General features: G+C 46.4%; 1 protein-coding gene across 2 annotated transcripts in view; it reads right to left on the bottom strand.

Moving 5' to 3' along the window:
• Window positions 1-15,575, bottom strand: part of MINDY1 (MINDY lysine 48 deubiquitinase 1) — a 39,861-nt gene that overhangs the window by 12,351 nt on the left and 11,935 nt on the right. Inside the window, exons 3-4 of one of the 2 annotated variants that reach the window (XM_082274824.1) lie at window positions 13,077-13,153; window positions 7,866-8,024 (exon numbers count right to left, since the gene is read on the bottom strand). In XM_082274824.1, coding sequence (XP_082130950.1) covers window positions 7,866-8,024; window positions 13,077-13,153 — 236 coding nt within the window. The remainder of the gene's footprint in view (window positions 1-7,865; window positions 8,025-13,076; window positions 13,154-15,575) is intronic. The other variant, XM_082274825.1, reaches the window with a different exon arrangement.

Raw genomic sequence — 15,575 nt, 5'->3', positions numbered from 1 at the left:
TTCCAGTTTACCCGAATGCCAGTGGCGGGGCCGAGGAGAAGGAAGGACGCGCTGTCATCGGAAGTCCCGCCTCCTATGCCGACGTCTATAGACTAGGCAGATGATAGACTAGGCCAGTGATGGTGAACCTTGGCACCCCAGATGTTTTGGAACTACATTTCCCATGATGCTCATGCACTCTGCAGTGTAGCTGAGCATAATGGTAAATGTAGTTCTAAAACATCTGGGGTGCCAAGGTTCACCATCACTGGACTAGGCAATAGCATGCAATGTCAAGCGGCAGCTGCCAAAGCCAGCAGAATATTAGCATGCATAAAGAAAGGGATGTATTCCAGAGATAAGACTATAATCCTTCCACTTTATAAAACTCTGGTCCGACCGCATCTGGAGTATTCTGTCCAGTTCTGGTCGCCGGTCCTCAGGAGGGATGTGTTGGAGCTGGAGAGAGTCCAGAGGAGGGCAACTAAACTGATTAGGGGATTTGAGGACCTTAATTATGAAGAGCGTCTGCAATCGCTTGATTTATTCTCCCTGGAGAAGAGACGCCTGAGAGGGGACATGATAGCAATTTATAAATATCTCAATGGTGATCTCAGCATAGAAAAAAAGCTGATCAGTCATAGGGAGTGCATGAGGACTCGAGGGCATACAATGCGATTAGAGGAGAAGCATTTTAACCTCAGGCAACGTTGGGGGTTCTTTACTGTTAGAGCTACAAGATTGTGGAATTCTCTACCACAGGAGGTGGTTTCTGCGGGAAGTATGGTGGCTTTCAAAAGACTCTTAGACGTACATCTCAAGGATCAGAACATTCAGGGGTATGTGAGATGATTACGGCCACACACACCTACACAGGCTGAACTTGATGGACTATTGTCTTTATTCAACCTCAACTACTATGTAACTTCCCAGGACAGCGCGTGCGTCCTTCCTTCTCCTCGGCCCCACCCTCCCCCTTCTACCTCTCGGCGCTGCTTCCTGGACTTTTTAAAAAGTAATCCAGATAGAATCAATGGCGCTGGCGAGGCTGCCATTACTGGCACTGCGCTGGCGAGGTTGCATGTATGGGCACTGCGCTGGCGAGGCTGCATGTATGGGCACTGCGCTGGCGAGGCTGCAATGATGGACACTGCGCTGGCGAGGCTGCAGTGATGGACACTGCGCTGGCGAGGCTGCAATGATGGACACTGCGCTGGCGAGGCTGCAATGATGGACACTGCGCTGGCGAGGCTGCAATGATGGACACTGCGTTGGCGAGGCTGCAATGATGGACACTGCGCTGGCGAGGCTGCATGTATGGGCACTGCGCTGGCGAGGAGGCTGCAAGGATGGACACTGCGCTGGCGAGGAGGCTGCAAGGATGGACACTGCGCTGGCGAGGAGGCTGCAAGGATGGACACTGCGCTGGCGAGGAGGCTGCAAGGATGGACACTGCGCTGGCGAGGCTGCAATGATGGACACTGCGCTGGCGAGGCTGCAATGATGGACACTGCGCTGGCGAGGCTGCAATGATGGACACTGCGCTGGCGAGGCTGCAATGATGGACACTCCGCTGGCGAGGCTGCAATGATGGACACTCCGCTGGCGAGGCTGCAATGATGGACACTCCGCTGGCGAGGCTGCAATGATGGACACTGCGCTGGCGAGGCTGCAATGATGGACACTCCGCTGGCGAGGCTGCATGTATGGACACTCCGCTGGCGAGGCTGCATGTATGGACACTGCGCTGGCGAGGCTGCAATGATGGACACTGCGCTGGCGAGGCTGCAATGATGGACACTGCGCTGGCGAGGCTGCAATGATGGACACTGCGCTGGCGAGGCTGCAATGATGGACACTGCGCTGGCGAGGCTGCAATGATGGACACTGCGCTGGCGAGGCTGCAATGATGGACACTCCGCTGGCGAGGCTGCAATGATGGACACTCCGCTGGCGAGGCTGCAATGATGGACACTGCACTGGCGAGGCTGCATGTATGGGCACTGCGCTGGCGAGGCTGCAATGATGGACACTGCGCTGGCGAGGCTGCAATGATGGACACTGCGCTGGCGAGGCTGCAATGATGGACACTGCGCTGGCGAGGCTGCAATGATGGACACTGCGCTGGCGAGGCTGCAATGATGGACACTGTGCTGGCGAGGCTGCAATGATGGACACTGTGCTGGCGAGGCTGCATGTATGGACACTGCGCTGGCGAGGCTGCAATGATGGACACTGCGCTGGAGAGGAGGCTGCAATGATGGACACTGCGCTGGCGAGGAGGCTGCAATGATGGACACTACGCTGGCGAGGAGGCTGCAATGATGGACACTGCGCTGGTGAGGAGGCTGCAATGATGGACACTGCGCTGGTGAGGAGGCTGCAATGATGGACACTGCGCTGGTGAGGAGGCTGCATTCGTGGGCACTGGTGAGACTGCATTTGATAAAAAAAAAAAAAAAATGTTTTCAGTTCAAAGCTGTTTATTTTATATTTCAGCTTTTTTCCTGAAATTTCTCTCCGTGTTATTCGGCGATAAATACGGTATATATATATATATATTTATTTATGTTTAGGGGTTCCAACTCATTTTCTAACAACAAATACTGATTTTAGATTTTTACATGTAAGCAAAAGTGTCAAAAAAGGCCTGGAATGGCAAATACAATAAAGTCTTTTTAGAGTTCTATCTGGGGTTCCCCTGACCCGTTGGGAGTGGCAGCACAGCCGGAACGCCGACTAAACCAGCTTTAAAGTCGTGTTTCTAAAAGACCAAGTCGCATAACAACCCCTTAAGCGCAGGAGCATAAATGTTCTTTCTTCAATGGTAAATACAGCTCTGATAAAAGGGGAGTGTTTTCATTACGAAATGCGTTGACTGTTTTAAAAGATCTAATTACATACAAATTAAAAACTTACTGGACATCATTTGTTTTGGCTTTGTTCTTGTATTTTTATTAACTGTTTTAATAGGTCATTTCCCACCACATTGGGAAGACCTTCCTATTGTTTCAAGTTGTGTCTTCAGGACAGGAAGTGAAGGGAATTCTCCCAAATGGGACACAGAAAAAAACAATAAACAGGGTTCTAACCCTTCTATACTATAGCTATAGGCACACTTGTCTACCACTCACAGTCAGCATGTGGTAACCTCCAAGCAAAACAGCTAAAGGTCCAAAACACTGCTGAGCTGAATAGCCAGAGATCAGTTTACAGACTGATGAATAAGGTAAAAGGAAGAAGGGGGGGGGGGGGGCACACTTCTCTCCTGCTCTGCAACATATAAGGGCCCTGAAGAGTCATATATACTTCAGACCACCAATAACCACGCAGGCAGGAGCTGAATTGCTTATTAGAAGATCCACTTCCGAAAAACAATCCTGGATGCGTTTGGGGCCACGCATTCACGTCACATCAGGAGGAGCAGCTGTGTCTGTGCAGCCGCTGCATCCCAACTGACAGCAATGGGACTGCCGGTGCAGGGATGCACAGAACACCTCCACAGGCGTACGGTTATGTTACATAGTTACATAGTAGGTGAGGTTGAATAAAGACAATAGTCCATCCAGTTCAACCTGTGTAGGTGTGTGTGGCTGTAATCATCTCACATACCCCTGAATGTTCTGATCCTTGAGATGTACGTCTAAGAGTCTTTTGAAAGCCACCATACTTCCCGCAGAAACCACCTCTTGTGGTAGAGAATTCCACAATCTTGTAGCCCTAACAGTAAAGAACCCCCCACGTTGCCTGAGGTTAAAACGCTTCTCCTCTAATCGCATTGTATGCCCTCAAGTCCTCATGCAATCCCTTCGAATGAACAGCTTTTTTTCTAAGCTGGGATCCCCATTAAGATATTTATAAATTGCTATCATGTCCCCCCTCAGGCGTCTCTTCTCCAGGGAGAATAAATCAAGCGATTGTAGACGCTCTTCATAGTCAAGGTCCTCCAATCCCCTAATTAGTTTAGTTGCCCTTCTCTGGACTCTCTCCAGCTCCAACACATCCCTCCTGAGGACTGGCGACCAGAACTGGACAGAATACTCCAGATGTGGTCGGACCAGAGTTTTATAAAGTGGAAGGATTATAGTCTTATCTCTGGAATACATCCCTTTCTTTAACTACCTCAATACTGGGCACTTAAACCCCCTTCCTTCCCAGACCAATTTTCATCTTTTAGCGCTGTTGCATTTTGAATGACAATTGCGCGGTCATGCAACATTGTACCTAAACCAAATTTGTGTCATTTTTTCCCCACAAATAGAGCTTTCTTTTGGTGGTATTTGATCACTGCCAGGTTTTTTCTTTTTTGGTGCACAAATAAAAAAAGACAGAAAAGTTTGAAAAAAAAAAAAGTTTTTTTGTTTAGGTTATAAAATTTTGTGAATAGATACGTTTTTTCCTGCACTGATGATGCCGCACTGACAGGCACTGATGAGGAGACACTGATTGGGTGGCACTGATGGGGTGGCACTGATATGCAGCACTGATGGGCACTGATAGGTAGCAATGATATGCAGCACTGATGGACACTAATATGTGGCACTGATAGATAGCACTGATATATAGCATTGGTGGGCACTGATAGGCAGCGCTGATGGGCACTGATAGGCAGCACTGATGGGCACTGATGGGCGGCACTGATTGGCACTGATGGGGGGCACTGATGGGCACTGATAGGCAGCACTGGTGGGCAATAATGGGCACTGGTGGGCAGCACTGGTGGATGGCAACGGGCACTGGTGGGCAGCACTGATATATTGCATTGGTGGGCAGCACTGATAGGAGGGCACTACTGGCAGGCTGTTTGCCATCCCTGGTGGCCATGGTGGGCATCCCTGGTGGTCATGGGTGGGCATCCCTGGTGGCTCTAGTGGCATCCCCTCCCCCCAGGGCTGCACTGGTAATCAATCATCTGATTACCAGCACAGACCCCCCCTGTGATCAGTGAGTACTTAGAAATACTCACTGATCACCCCAGCTCCAGTATCGATCCTCTTCTTCTCCTCCCTGACAGGATCTGTCAGGAGGAGAAGAGATCGAAGCCGTTACAACGGCTGTATTTACATTGCATGACGGCTGTGATTGGACACAGCCGTCATGTGATCAGGAGGGCCAATCACAGGGCCCTCCTGACGCATCTTGTTGCGCTGTGTCCGAGGGACACAGGCACATTGGGATCGCGCCGCTGCGCGTGCCCGCGGCGGCGCGATCTCGCTCCTTCTGAAGGACGTTCCGGAACGTCCATTCAGAAGGACGAGACTCCCACCCGGCCGTATATGTACTATGGCCCGGGTGGGAGGTGGTTAAGCATGCTAATATTCTGTTGGCTTTGGCAGCTGCCGCTTGGCATTGCATGCTGTTGCCTAATCTATCATCAACCAAGACTCCCAGATCCTTCTCCATTTTTGATTCCCCCAAGGGCTCCCCTCCTAACGTGTATTGTGCTTTTATGTTTTTAGTCCCCAAGTGCAAAACCTTACACTTCTCCACATTAAACCTCATTTGCCATGTCGTTGCCCACTCTGTAATTTTGTCCAGGTCATTCTGTAGGATATCTGCTTCATGCTGTGCAGTTATTGCCCTGGCCAATTTTGTGTCATCTGCAAAAACTGATATCGAACTACTGATCCCGTCCTCAATGTTGTTTATGAATAAATTGAACAAGGTTGGTCCTAGGACTGAGCCCTGGGGCACCCCGCTTACTACCTCAGACCAGTCTGAGTATGCACTGTTTATTACCACCCTTTGGACACGCCCTTTAAGCCAATTCCGTATCCAAGAGCAAACCCTGCTGTCGATACCTGCAGATCTTATTTTATAAATTAAGCGCTTGTGGGGAACTGTATCAAACGCCTTAGCGAAATCCAAGTACACCACATCCACTGGTCTCCCCCTATCTAGCTCACAGCTCACTTCCTCGTAGAATGCTAAGAGATTGGTTTGACAAAAACGCCCATTTGTAAACCCGTGCTGGTTACTACTGATGATGTTGTTGTCTTTAGCAAACTCCACGATATAGTCCCTTATCATCCCCTCCAGAAGTTTACATATTATTGATGTCAAACTGACAGGCCTATAATTTCCCGGGATATGCCTCTGGCCCTTTTTGAATATCGGAATCACGTTAGCTTTCTTCCAATCCCCTGGTACATCTCCTGTCCTAATACTGTCAGCAAAGATCAGGAACAGTGGTCTAGATATAACCATACTGAGTTCCTTGAGCACTCTCGGATGTACGCCATCCGGGCCTGGTGATTTGTTTGTGTTGAGTTTATCCAGCCTTTCCCTGATTTCACCCTCTGTTAGCCATAGTGGCAAGTCCTGTGTATTACTACTAACCATACAGTCATGGTCAGTGTACCCCTCCGTTTTCCTGTGTAAAGTCTGACGAGAAAAAAGAATTCAGCACGGTTGCTTTTTCAGTGTCCTCTGTAACCATCCTCCCTTCATCGTTAATTATGTGTGCAATATGCTCTGCCCTAGTTTTTTTGCTGTTGATATATTTAAAGAATTTCTTTGGGTTTTTTTTACTATCCTCCGCTATTTGTCTCTCAAAGTTGATTTTAGCCATTTTGATTTCTTGTTTACTTTTCTTATTTGCCTCCTTGTATTGCTCGAAAGTCGATACTGTGCCCTCTGATTTATACTTCTTGAAGGCCAATTTTTTTCCCCTAATAAGTTTTTTGACGCTACGGTTTAGCCAGCCAGGTTTGGCTTTGTCTCTTCTAAATTTATTTCCCATAGGAATGCACTGCAAGATGCCTTTGCCTAATATGTTCCTAAAGCATTCCCATTTTTCCTCTGTGGTCAGGGATCCCAGGGTTTGGTCCCAGTTTACCCTTTCCATCAATGAGTACAATTTTGGAAAGTTTGCCCTTCTGAAGTTTAGGGTTCTTATGTTCCCCACTTGCCTTGTTATATTGTTATTTACACTAAATGTGATCATCCTGTGATCGCTAGAGCCCAGATTGTCCTGGACTCCTACCTGCGAGATTAGGTCTGGGTCATTAGTGATCAATAGATCCAGGACTGCATTTTCTCTGGTAGGGGAATCCACCAACTGTGACATGTAATTATCCAGTAAGGTTTCTGTGAATAGGCGGGCCTTCTGTGAGTGTGCAGTCCCCTCATCCCAGTCAATGTCGGGATAATTGAAGTCCCCCAATATGACGACTGATCCCAATTTTGCCACTTTACGCATTGCCCAATGCAAGTGATGGCAAACCTTGGCACCCCAGATGTTTTGGAACTACATTTCCCATGATGCACAAATACACTGCAGAGTGCATGAGCATCATGGGAAATGTAGTTCCAAAACATCTGGGGTGCCAATGTTCACTAACACTGCACTATGTAAACAAAGCCTAAGCCCCCCGTTCACACCGCTGTGACTTGTCACAAGTTGCACCCTATTGTTGGCAATGGAACTGTTGGTGAAATGCCGACTTTCCGGTGCCATGACGATTTGAAAAAAAAGAAAAAACAAAAAGGTTCCTGCACTATATTTTGTGACTTGCATAGACATCTGTGGGACTTTATGCACAGATGTCACATTGACCTGTCGGATTCGGTGTAGGCTGGCCATGGATTTTGCAATTTGGTTTTCTTCAACCACGCATTGAAGGAAAGAAAACACAGCGGCCGGCAACGATCGTAAGAAAAAAAAAAAACTGACAGGCTGGTTGTACTGAAGTTAACCAATAGATCGACTTCAACACAACCAGCCTGCCCATTGATGGATTGAAATGCGGCCGGTTCAGCAGGAAATTCGATTAGTCCATGGGCAGCTTAACTGTCTGATTCAATCATAGATGTGGATTGAAAGGGGGGGGTGGTAACAAGCCCCACTGGAACACAATTCACAGTCGGCTCCTCCTTAGCGGTACCTGTGGGTCGACCAGCCAGCCGTGGTACAGTGGTATGTTGAGGAGGTCGAAGACGATGCATTCCGGGGTGTACTCGAAATCTGCCACTCCTGTGAACCGCACATTGACATCCAGACCTGTTGACAGCTTGGGCAAAATGGTCATGGCGTCATTCACGTTCTGAAAAAAAGTAAAAGAGAAAGCAAAAAATACATTATAAAATAAGAAAAAAAAAGAAAAAAAGTCCACTGTCTAATTTTACTTTAATCTGGGGCTCCATTAGAGGGATTTCTTCTCATTTCCTGTCCTGCTGACCGCTCATCATACAGGAAGGGAGGGAAAATCTCTCCAACAGCAACACAGGTATAAATAAAAATGATTTTCTTAAGTAGGAGTACAGGTACCCACTCCCCCACTTCTTGTCAGATCACTGTGACCTGAGTGGATTTTTGGCCCCCCCTCTTCCCCCACCGGTACCCATCAAATAATGCAGCGCGGCTTGCGCATGCGCAGCCAGCTGTAAAGCCGCAAGCAGTCACAGCCGGCTGCTCACAGTTATTATGCTGGCACCAAGGACAGGGTGGCTGTTCTGTGCAGAATGACACACACACACATTATAAATATATATATATATATATATATATATATATATATATATATATATATATATATATACACACATATACATACATACACATATACATACACACACACACACACTATATATATATATATATATATATATATATATATATATATATATATATATACACATACACACATACATATATACACACACATATACATATTATATATATATATATATATATATATATATATATATATATATATATATATATATATATATATATATATATACACACACACACACACACACACACACACAGAGGGGTGTACTCACTTCTGTGAGAAACTCTGTGTGTAATATACACAAACACACACACATATATATATATATAAATATATATATATATATATATATATATATATATATATATATATATTTATATTATCTCACATAAGTGAGTTCAACCCTCACATTTGGGTAAGTTTTTTGTTATATCTATTCATTAGAAAACAGTGAAGGAATGACACTTTGCTACTATATACACAGTGGGTACGGAAAGTATTCAGACCCCCTTAAATTTTTCACTCTTTGTTATATTGCAGCCATTTGCTAAAATAATTTAAGTTCATTCTTCTTCCTCATGAATGTACACATAGCACCCCATACTGACAGAAAAACACAGAATTGTTGACATTGTTGCAGATTTATTAAAAAAGAAAAACTGAAATATCACATGGTCCTAAGTATTCAGACCCTTTGCTCAGTATTTAGTAGAAGCCCCCTTTTGATCTAATACAGCCAGGAGTCTTTTTGGGAAAGATGCAACAAGTCTTTCACACCTGGATTTGGGGATCCTCTGCCATTCCTCCTTGCAGATCCTCTCCAGTTCTGTCAGGTTGGATGGTAAACGTTGGTGGACAGCCATTTTTAGGTCTCTCCAGAGATGCTCAATTGGGTTTAAGTCAGGGCTCTGGCTGGGCCATTCAAGAACAGTCACTGAGTTGTTGTGAAGCCACTCCTTCGTTATTTTAGCTGTGTGCTTAGGGTCATTGTCTTGTTGGAAGGTAAACCTTCGGCCCAGTCTGAGGTCCAGAGCACTCTGGAGAAGGTTTTTGTCCAGGATATCCCTGTACTTGGCCGCATTCATCTTTCCCTCGATTGCAACCAGTCGTCCTGTCCCTGCAGCTGAAAAACACCCCCACAGCATGATGCTGCCACCACCATGCTTCACTGTTGGGACTGTATTGGACAGGTGATGAGCAGTGCCTGGTTTTCTCCACACATACCGCTTAGAATTAAGGCCAAAAAGTTCTATTTTGGTTTCATCAGACCAGAGAATCTTATTTCTCACCATCTTGGAGTCCTTCAGGTGTTTTTTAGCAAACTCCATGCGGGCTTTCATGTGTCTTACACTGAGGAGAGGCTTCCGTCGGGCCACTCTGCCATAAAGCCCCGACTGGTGGAGGGCTGCAGTGATGGTTGACTTTCTACAACTTTCTCCCATCTCCTGACTGCATCTCTGGAGCTCAGCCACAGTGATCTGTGGGTTCTTCTTTACCTCTCTCACCAAGGCTCTTCTCCCCCGATAGCTCAGTTTGGCCGGACGGCCAGCTCTAGGAAGGGTTCTGGTCATCCCAAACGTCTTCCATTTGAGGATTATGGAGGCCACTGTGCTCTTAGGAACCTTAAGTGCAGCAGAAATCTTTTTGTAACCTTGGCCAGATCTGTGCCTTGCCACAATTCTGTCTCTGAGCTCTTCAGGCAGTTCCTTTGACCTCATGATTCTCATTTGCTCTGACATGCATTGTGATCTGGAAGGTCTTATATAGATAGGTGTGTGGCTTTCCTAATCAAGTCCAATCAGTATAATCAAACACAGCTGGACTCAAATGAAGGTGTAGAACCATCTCAAGGAAGATCAGAAGAAATGGAAAGCACCTGAGTTAAATATATGAGTGTCACAGCAAAGGGTCTGAATACTTAGGACCATGTGATATTTCAGTTTTTCTTTTTTAATAAATCTGCAACAATGTCAACAATTCTGTGTTTTTCTGTCAGTATGGGGTGCTATGTGTACATTCATGAGGAAGAAGAATGAACTTAAATGATTTTAGCAAATGGCTGCATTATAACAAAGAGTGAAAAATTTAAGGGGGTCTGAATACTTTCCGTACCCACTGTACATACATACACACACACATATATATATATACATATATATATATATATATATATATATATATATATATATATATATATATATATATATATATATAATACACACACACACAGAGGGGTGTACTCACTTCTGTGAGAAACTCTGTGTGTAATATACACACACACATAATAAATATATATATATATTATCTCACAAAAGTGAGTTCAACCCTCACATTTGTGTAAGTTTTTTTGTTATATTTATTCATGTGAAAACAGTAAAGGAATGACACTTTGCTAATATATATATATCTCCCTGGTAGGGGGGCACATGCCCCTGGCCCGCTGCTTTTGCTGTGATTAGTCACAGCAGAAGCGGATCAGTGGGTGCCGTGCAATGGATGTCCATGGCCCCCACAGACCGTCGAGGAGAGACACAGGACAGAGCTTTGCCTATGTAAACAACACAGAGCTCCATCCTGACAGCCGGGATGTGTTGGATTTTCTGTCCTTGCAAAGCAGAGAATAAAATCCATCACATCCCTTAGTGAAAGCAGCACACTGTGTACACAAAAACACTGGCTAGGCACACACATAACCCTTTTATTGCCCTAGGTCAGTGATGGCAAACCTTGGCACCCCAGATGTTTTGGAACTACATTTCTGATGATGCTCAGCTACACAGCAGAGTACATGAGCATCGTGGGAAATGTAGTTCCAAAACATCTGTGGTGCCAACGTTCCCCATCACTGCCCTAGATGTTTAACCCCTTCCCAGTCAGTGTCATTAGTACAGTGACAGTGCATATTTAGCATTGATCACTGTATTAGTGTCACTGGTTTTCCACAAAGTTTCAAAAGTGTCAGTTAGGGTCCGACTGTCCGCCACAATCTCTCAGTCCCGCTATAAGTCGCTGATCACTGCCATTACTAGTATACGAAAAGAAAAAAAAAAAATTAAAAATAAATAAAAGTTCCAGTATATATCCCATAGTTTGTAGACGCTATCAATTTTGCACAAAGCAATCAATATACGCTTATTGGGATTTTATTTTATCCATGACCTGTAGCAGGATACATATTGGCCTAAATTGATGAAGAAATTTAGATTTTTTTTTTTTTATTGGTTATGTTTTATAGCAGAAAGTAAGCAATATAATCGCCGTTTTTTTTTTTTTTTGTTTGTTTATAGCGTTTAACCACTTAAGCCCCGGAAGATTTTACCCCCTTCCTGACCAGGGCCTATTTTGCGATTCGGCACTGCGTGACTTTAACGGACAATTGCGCGGTCGTGCGACGCTGTACCCAAACGAATTTGACGTCCTTTTTTTCCCACAAACAGAGCTTTCTTTTGGTGGTATTTGATCACCTGTGCGATTTTTTGATCATGCGCTATAAACAAAAAAAAGAGCGTCAATTTTGCAAAAATAACAATATTTTTCACATTTTTTTTATATGAAATTCCCCCCCCCCCCCCCCCCAAAAATGTAAAAATCTAAATTTTTAAAAATTTTCGGCCAATTTGTTTTATGCTACATATGTTTGGTAAAAAAAAAAACAATCGCAAAAAGCGTATTTTGATTGGTTTGCGCAAAAGTTATCGCGTTTACTAACAAAGGGAAAGATTTTTGTCATTTTTTTTTAAACGTGTAATGGCGGCGATCTGCGATTTTTTTTGCGGGACTGCGACATTGCGGCGGACAGATCGGACCCTTGACTGACATTTTTGACACTTTTGGGGGTACCAGTGACAGTGCTATACATATGCACTGTTACTGTAAAAATACACTGGCAGTGAAGGGGTTAACTTTTTTTTTTGAGAGGGAGGGGCTGTGTGTGTCCCTAGGGGCGTGATTCTAAACTGTGATTGGCTGTGGCTTGAGCTGTAGAAACACTGATCAACGGTCCTACGTAGTAGGACCGTATGATCATGGTTTCTACACAGGGGAGAATGACAGGCGGCTGTGTTTACATTAGCCGCCTGACTTTCTCCCTCTCCCCCGACGATCGCTGAGTGACCGGCGGACATCGGGTCCGCCGGTCACACGCGCGGGGGGGGTGCGTGACGGCGCGGGAGTGCGCCTCCGGCGTCGCGCGCTCGCTCCCCAAAGCCTCACAGGCTAGTGACGTTTATAAACGTCACTTTGCCTGTGAGGGGCTGACCGCCGCAGTATATTTACTTGCGGCGGTCGGCAAGTGGTTAAAAAAAAAACGCAAAGGTGATCAAACGCGACCAAAAGAAAGCTCTATTTGTGTAAAAGTATAGATTTTATTGTATGACCGTGTAATTGTCAGTTAAAGTAACGCAGTGCCGTATCACCAGAAATGGCCTGGTCCTGAAGGGGGGGGGGGGGTAAATCTTCCGGAGGTCAAGTCTGCAGCTACAGTTTTTGTAGCTGCTGACTTTGAATTTTTTTTATATAGAGGACTGAAGAAGAACCACTTTAATATCCCTTTAATTCAGGATTTGTTCTAAAAATCATCACCTCGGAACAGACCTGCTGAAAATTGAGCTGCAGGGCTTCGGATTTCTCTTCCGGCTCGATGGACAATATGCAATCCCCTGAAGGAGAGAAAAAAATAAAAAAAGTTACAAATACAAAATTAGAAATTCACAAGATAAAAACTTTTTGTTAAAAGGAGGACCTTCCCCACCCCCCCCCCCCTTCATACCTGAATAGGGGGGGGGGGGGATTAAATATATACTTTACTTTTTATTTTTATACTTCCCTTTATCCTCTGACCTTTACTTTATTCTTACCACTTTTTATCCTGCCTGCGCCTCCATTGCTGTGCCACTATTTTGAAAATGTCCGTGATGCTGCGCATGGGGCAAGGTGACACCTGGGATGTCATATGCTTCACCTCGCGCCTGCCCTGTACAACGCTACCGCCATCTGCTGGCAAAACCGAGATCTCAGGAAGAAGCTTTCTCCCCAGCAAATGAATGTCAATTCATACGGCATGACAATACCGCGTCGTTTTGCTATATGAAGGCAAGTTCTGCGATTTCACATTGGCAGGTGTGAAATTTATGAAAAGATCAACGGCAAATCTATTCCTCAAAAGCCAGGATACAAACCGGTTTGTGTGCCTCTGCCAAAGCAGATATTACCTTGTGAAATAGCAGTGACATCATCACTGTGCTGTATAAAGCCTGTGCACAGAGCGGTGGAAGGGGGTCAGTAGGCTCCACCCACTACAGAAAACTACAGGAGGGGGTGGAGACAGACCAGTCAACCTACAAAAGGCGAGAGAGCCAAGCAGTGGGAGGGGCCCAGCATGTTCCACCTACTACAGAAAACTACAGGAGGGTGGCAGAGACAAGACCATGCACCCCACAGAGTTAGCTGAACTGTGGGAGGGGCCCCATCAGGCTCCACCCTCTACAGAAAACTACAGGAGGGAGAAGAGAAGACCAGTCACCCTGCACAGGGAGAGAGCAGAGCTGTGGGAGGGGCCCAGCAAGCTCCACCAACCACAGAAAAGAAAAAAAGAATGGGGGCACAGACAAGACCAGAAACCTTGCACAAGCAGGGAGAGCAGAGCCGTGGGAGGGGCCTAGTAGGCTCCACCCTCTAGAGAAAATTACAGGAGGGGGCAGGGATAAGACCAGCCACCCTGCACAAGCAGGGGGGGAGCAGAGCTGTGGGAGGGGCCCAGTAGGCTCCATCCTCTACAGAAAACTACAGGAGGGGACGGAGACCAGACCAGTCACTCTGCACAGGGAGAGAGAGCAGAGTTACAGGAGGGGCCCAGCAGGCTCCGCCTACCACAGAAAACTACAGGAGGGGGGTGGAGACAAGACCAGTCACCCTGCACAAGCAGGGAGAGCAGAGCTGTAGGAGGGGCCCAGCAGATTCCACCCTCTACAGAAAACTACAGGAGGGGACGGAGACAAGACCAGTCACCCTGCACAGGGAGAGAGTGCAGAATTCTAGGAGGGGCCCAGCAAGCTCCACCCTCTACAGAATACTTCAGGAGGAGGGGGGCGGAGACCAGACTAGTCACCCTGCACAGGGAGGGAGAACAAAGTTATAGGAGGGGCCCAGCAGGCTCCACCTACCACAAAAAAACTGGAGGGGGCGGAGACCAGACCAGTCAACCTGCATAGGGAGAGAGTGCAGAGTTATAGGAGGGGCCCAGCAGACTTCACCCTCTACAGACTTCACCCTCTACAGAATACTACAGGAGGGAGGCGGAGACAAGACCAGTCACCCTGCACAGGGAGAGAGTGCAGAATTCTAGGAGGGGCCCAGCAAGCTCCACCCTCTACAGAATACTTCAGGAGGAGGGGGGCGGAGACCAGACTAGTCACCCTGCACAGGGAGGGAGAACAAAGTTATAGGAGGGGCCCAGCAGGCTCCACCTACCACAAAAAAACTGGAGGGGGCGGAGACCAGACCAGTCAACCTGCATAGGGAGAGAGTGCAGAGTTATAGGAGGGGCCCAGCAGACTTCACCCTCTACAGACTTCACCCTCTACAGAATACTACAGGAGGGAGGCGGAGACAAGACCAGTCACCCTGCACAAGCAGGGAGAGCAGAGCTGTGGGAGGGGCCCAGAAAGGTTTTTCCCACTATAGAAAACTACAGGAGGGGGCGGAGACAATACCAGTCACAGGGTAGATGCCTTGATTGTGTAATATGTGCTTGAATAAGAGCTGGTTTTGCCAGGGTGAGTCTCATGCTGCACAGGGCACACCCGCCTGTTAGGGAATTCAACTCCTCTACTATTCATCAAGAGGCGGCAGTCATCTATTCAGCTCTTATCAGGACTTCAGGAAACACATTAGTGGGAGATTGCCTTTGCCAGATCCAGATTCCCCGAACCTGCCTGTGATTACTGCATGGGGATGGGACTGCTAGCAAAAGTCATAGGAGAGCCGCTCTCAAAGACTATGAAAGAAAGAAAGAAAGAAAGAAAGAAAGAAAGAAAGAAAGAAAGAAAGAAAGAAAAAAGGAAAGAAAAAGAAAGAAAGAAA

This window comes from Pelophylax lessonae (assembly GCF_965119305.1).
Source record: "Pelophylax lessonae genome assembly, chromosome: 13".
NCBI classification, from domain to species: Eukaryota; Metazoa; Chordata; class Amphibia; order Anura; family Ranidae; genus Pelophylax; species Pelophylax lessonae.
This window is presented reverse-complemented; position numbering and strand designations above follow the sequence as displayed.